Source organism: Bos indicus, chromosome 14 (assembly GCF_029378745.1).
Source record: "Bos indicus isolate NIAB-ARS_2022 breed Sahiwal x Tharparkar chromosome 14, NIAB-ARS_B.indTharparkar_mat_pri_1.0, whole genome shotgun sequence".
NCBI lineage: Eukaryota > Metazoa > Chordata > Mammalia > Artiodactyla > Bovidae > Bos > Bos indicus.
Window position 1 is genome coordinate 43,548,107 of NC_091773.1, and position 6,000 is coordinate 43,554,106.

General features: G+C 42.8%; 1 protein-coding gene across 1 annotated transcript in view; it reads right to left on the reverse strand.

Annotated features, from left to right (window-relative positions):
* Nucleotides 1-6,000, reverse strand: part of MRPS28 (mitochondrial ribosomal protein S28) — a 102,201-nt gene extending 96,201 nt beyond the window's left edge. Inside the window, exon 1 of the mRNA XM_019974005.2 lies at nt 5,747-6,000. Within this exon, the coding sequence (XP_019829564.2) occupies nt 5,747-5,962 (216 nt within the window). The 5' untranslated portion in view covers nt 5,963-6,000. The remainder of the gene's footprint in view (nt 1-5,746) is intronic.

Sequence of the window (6,000 nt, forward strand, 5' to 3'; positions counted from 1 at the left end):
CGTGTGTTACGTTGGTTACAAAAATGAAAAGGACTTGGTCCCCATCCTACCAAAAATAAAACACTTTACAGAGACACATGAATATCTTAAAATAATGAACCAAGGAAAAGAGAAATGAATAAGTGAGCATGGACGAATAAATGGACTTTCAGGTCACTGAAACTTGAGATCACTTGAGATCGCTGAAATAGGCAATTCACATGAATTGTCCTTGATTAAATTCCGCCTGCAGGGGAAAGTTCCTTTTAAGGATAACTTACTTGGTTCTTACTGAATATTTCGTATTTCTGAGGTGCACATATAGATACATGTGTCTACATTTTAAAGATAAGAATTTAACCATTGGGTACAAGGTTAACTTTCATTCATTCATATATATATATGTGTGTATGTGTTCACTTTCATATATATATATATGTGTGTGTGTGTGTGTGTGTGTGTGTGTGTGTGTGTGTGTGTGTGTATGCTTTCCTGATGGCTCAGCAAGTAAAGAATCCGGCTGCAATACAGGAGACACAAAAGATGCAGGCTCAATTCCTGGGTTGGGAAGATTCCTGGGGGACGGCATGGTAACCCATTCCAGTATTCTTGCCTGGAGAATCCATGGACAAAGGAGCCTGGAGGGCTACAGTTCAATGGGTCGCAAAGAGTCAGACATGACTAAGTGCGCACACACACACACATTTTAATCAAAGCCCCTGGACTTTCGATATAAGTCTCACCTGGTTGGAGAGATGATAAAGGCCTAAACAAGAGATAATTTTTACTACAGAATTTGTAGGCAGGGAAGCTAATTTTAGGGGGAAGAACAAAGGTAAAGATATCATGCTTTGTTTAGGGAACAGCTGGCTAAAATGTCTGGCTCCAAAAGCTATCTTTAAAGCAGAAACCATGTTACAAATTAAATCTTATATAGAACCCAATATATATAAAAATAAGCATAGTATTTTGGTGGTATAAGTACATTTTATCAGTTCAAATTCATAGAATTTACTTAATATTAAGTAAAAAACTGTGAACATGCAATTATTTTGATAAAAATTACAAACTAGTATCAGAAGTGAGGGATAACAATTTCTGTATTTTGACTGCCCAATACCAAGAAAATCTACTAATAATACCCCACATGTATAAGTGGGTGAGGAAACAGGCACTGTCACACACTGTAAGTGGGAGTGTGGTGCAGTGTGTATCTATCAAAACTCAAACTGCGTGTGTACACTTTTAGTCAGTATATATCCCATATATATGGATAAGGGTGTGCTCAGTTGTGTCTGACTCTTTGCAACCCCATGGACTGTAGCCCACCAGGTTCCTCTGTTCATGGAATTTTCTAGGCAAGAATACTGAAGCAAGTTGCCATTTTCTACTCTAGGGGATCTTACTGACCCAGGGTTTGAACTGGCGTCTCCAGCATCTTCTGCATTGGCAGGTGGATTCCTTACCACTGAGCCACCTGGTGGCTAAGTCATGTCCAGTTCTTTGCAATTCCAAGGACTGTAGCCACATCAGACTCTGACAATGGGATTTCCCAGGCAGGACTAAAGGAGTGGGTTGCCATTTCCTTCTCCAGGGGTTCTTTCCCATCCAGGAATTAAACCCCCATCTCCTGTATTGGCAGGCAGAATGATAGAAGAATCATAATTCAAAGCAAGATCGTCTGAATCAAGAAGTTTCATTCTTAAACATTAAGGATGTAGTTAAAAAACCTGCATGTTTTTAAGTATATCTGTATATATAATTAACTTATATTCATATATGCATACATAAAATCTCTAGTAGTATGCATTTATAAAAATACACATTCCAGCTTTGAGAAAATGAGGGAAAGGAGGCTTTTATATGCACTTAGTAACCTTCAATGCTATTTACTTTCTCCCTTAACAACATCACTTTTATACTTTACAATTTTTTTTCAAAAATCCTGATCACACAATCAGATCAGATCAGATCAGATCAGTTGCTCAATTATGTCCGACTCTTTGCGACCCCATGAATCGCAGCACGCCAGGCCTCCCTGTCCATCACCAACTCCCGGAGTTCACTCAGACTCATGTCCATCGAGTCAGTGATGCCATCCAGCCATCTCATCCTCTGTCGTCCCCTTCTCCTCCTGTCCCCAATCCCTCCCAGCATCAGAGTCTTTTCCAATGAGTCAACTCTTCACATGAGGTGGCCAAAGTACTGGAGTTTCAGCTTTAGCATCATTCCTTCCAAAGAAATCCCAGGGCTGATCGCCTTCAGAATGGACTAGTTGGATTTCCTTGCAGTCCAAGGGACTCTCAAGAGTCTTCTCCAACACCACAGTTCAAAAGCATCAGTTCTTCGGCGCTCAGCCTTCTTCACAGTCCAACTCTCACATCCATACATGACCACAGGAAAAACCATAGCCTTGACTAGACGAACCTTTGTTGGCAAAGTAATGTCTCTGTTTTTGAATATGCTATCTAAGTTGGTCATAACTTTCCTTCCAAGGAGTAAGCGTCTTTTAATTTCATGTCTACAGTCACCATCTGTAGTGATTTTGGAACCCAGAAAAATAACTGTTTCCACTGTTTCCCCATCTATTTCCCATGAAGTGATGGGACCGGATGCCATGATCTTCGTTTTCTGAATGTTGAGCTTTAAGCCAACTTTTTCACTCTCCTCTTTCACTTTCCTCAAGAGGCTTTTGAGTTCCTCTTCACTTTCTGCCATAAGGGTGGTGTCATCTGCATATCTGAGGTTATTGATATTTCTCCCGGCAATCTTGATTCCAGCTTGTGTTTCTTCCAGTCCAGCGTTTCTCATGATGTACTCTGCATAGAAGTTAAATAAACAGGGTGACAATATACAGCCTTGACGAACTCCTTTTCCTATTTGGAACCAGTCTGTTGTTCCATGTCCAGTTCTAACTGTTGCTTCCTGACCTGCATACAGGTTTCTCAAGAGGCAGATCAGGTGGTCTGGTATTCCCATCTCTTGAAGAATTTTCCACAGTTTATTGTGATCCACACAGTCAAAGGCTTTGGCATAGTCAATAAAGCAGAAATAGATGTTTTTCTGGAACGCTCTTGCTTTTTCCATGATCCAGCAGCTGTTGGCAATTTGATCTCTGGTTCCTCTGCCTTTTCTAAAACCAGCTGGAACATCAGGAAGTTCACGGTTCACATATTGCTGAAGCCTGGCTTGGAGAATTTTGAGCATTACTTTACTAGTGTGTGAGATGACTGCAATTGTGCAGTAGTTTGAGCATTCTTTGGCATTGCCTTTCTTTGGGTTGGAATGGAAACGGACCTTTTCCAGTCCTGTGGCCACTGCTGAGTTTTCCAAATTTGCTGGAATATTGAGTGCAGCACTTTCACAGCATCATCTTTCAGGATTTGAAATAGCTCCCCTGGAATTCCATCACCTCCACTAGCTTTGTTCATAGTGATGCTTTCTAAGGCCCACTTGACTTCACATTCCAGGATGTCTGGCTCTAGGTCAGTGATCACACCATCGTGATTATCTGGGTCGTGAAGATCTTTTTTGTACAGTTCTTCTGTGTATTCTTGCCATCTCTTCTTAATATCTTCTGCTTCTGTTAGGTCCATACCATTTCTGTCCTTTATCGAGCTCATCTTTGCATGAAATGTTCCTTTGGTATCTCTGATTTTCTTGAAGAGATCCCTAGTCTTTCCCATTCTGTTGTCTTCCTCTATTTCTTTGCATTGATCGCTGAAGAAGGCTTTCTTATCTCTTCTTGCTGTTCTTTGGAACTCTGCATTCAGATGTTTATATCTTTCCTTTGCTCCTTTGCTTTTCGCTTCTCTTCTTTTCACAGCTATTTGTAAGGCCTCCCCAGACAGCCATTTTGCTTTTTTGCATTTCTTTTCCATGGGGATGGTCTGGATCCCTGTCTCCTGTACAATGTCACGAACCTCATTCCGTAGCTCATCAGGCACTCTATCTATTGGATCTAGGCCCTTAAATCTATTTCTCACTTCCACTGTATTATCATAAGGGATTTGATTTAGGTCATACCTGAATGGCCTAGTGGTTTTCCCTACTTTCTTCAATTTAAGTCTGAATTTGGCAATAAGGAGTTTATGATCTGAGCCACAGTCAGCTCCTGGTCTTGTTTTTGCTGACTGTATAGAGCTTCTCCATCTTTGGCTGCAAAGAATATAATCAATCTGTTTTCGGTGTTGACCATCTGGTGATGTCCACATACAGAGTCTTCTCTTGTGTTGTTGGAAGAGGGTGTTTGTTATGACCAGTGCATTTTCTTGGCAAAACTCTATTAGTCTTTCCCCTGCTTCATTCCGTATTCCAAGGCCAAATTTGCCTGTTACACCAGGTGTTTCTTGACTTCCTACTTTTGCATTCCAGTCCCCTATAATGAAAAGGACATCTTTTTTGGGTGTTAGTTCTAAAAGGTCTTGTAGGTCTTCATAGAACCGTTCAACTTCACACAATAAAGACAAACTTTATTCATCTTGTAATGTCAGGATACTCTGCAATTAAATGGTTCCAGAAATTTCTAAGAGCGAAATGATTTTTCACAAAATTGAATCTTTACACCAATACCTATCAATTACTCATAGTCTTCATCATAAATATATCAGAAAAATACTGAATACCTCCAATAGCAGCAGTTGCTGCTGCTGCTAAGTCGCTTCAGTCCTGTCCGACACTAAAATAAAACTAACCTGTTATGTTCGGTTTTCTTATTACTCTGACGATTGTTCTTGCTCTGTTTTATTCTGGACTAGCACGTTTTATTAACATGCTCAAGCCTGTGCTATCCTCACTTGTCCAACTGTTTGTGAGCACTCACACAGAAATCTCAATTCAAAGACTGCCCAGGCTGTCTTAAAGTTCAAATGTGCACTGTGCGTTCTATTCCTTCATTCACGCATCTGGCAAACACGGAGTGCCCACTAAGAGTCAAGCACTGTGCAGTTTTCTGTAACCCAGGACACTACCTGTCTGTGAACTGTTTGGGACTGGTTCCCAGGGGGCTAAGTACAGAAATTGGGAGTTTATTTTTATACAGTTTAATACTGCCAACTTCATGTCTGCTAGCTCAAAAAAATCTAATTTGTTTTTCTGCCTATTTCTTCCATTTCACCTATCTAATAATTTTATCGTATTTTACAGAATTATTGCCTGGGGCAGATGGATTTTTTTTTTTTAAGGTCATTTACAGAAAAAGTGAAGTACTGATAGGTTAAATTACTTGCTTAACTTCATAATGACACTTATTCTGTCATTTACCTATCCACTGAATTAAGAAATATTTCTTTAGAGCCTGGGACACCAGACACTAAGTTCCACGCTGCAGCTACTGTGCACAAGAGAAGCCGAGAGCCCAGCCTCTTTCAGCTGAGTCCCACTCGGAGTCCCAGGAGTCGCCCTAGACGCGCCGCCGGCAGCTCTCGCTGCTGGTTTCCCTTATAGCATTCAATTCAGAAGACGCGTGCAAAGGAGTGTGGACAATGCAGGCCCAACATGTAGATACCATACTGAAGTACAACAAACCGAGGAAGAACACGACCACACGCTGTTCCAAGCGACCAGCCCAAACTTTACTTCCTACGCTGGGCCCCGCCCCCGGCTCCGCCTCTCGGTCTCACCCAACTTCGCCGGGCCCAACAACGAAGTCAAGCTCCGCCCTGCCCCCGGCTCCATCGTGACTCCGCCTCCCACCCCGCCTGCGGGCTCCGCCCCCAACTCCGGCCCCGCCCGCCAACGAGTGCCAGGCTTAGCTCTCGCGACTCACCCTCGTCCGGGCGAGCTCCGCCTTCCGCTGCAGCTCCGAGTGCCGCTCCAAAGCGCTTGCGAAGCCGCCTGGGCGCGGCCTAGGCTCCGTAGAATTAGAACTCTCGCTTCCGGAGCCACTCTCAGTGCCTGCTCCTCGACAGGATCGAGAAAAGAGAAACACTCGCAGAAAATGACTCTCGGCAGTCACGGCACGGGTCCGACACAGCGCCGCCATGACGGATCCACGACCTCTGACCTTTGGCTTCTCCGCAA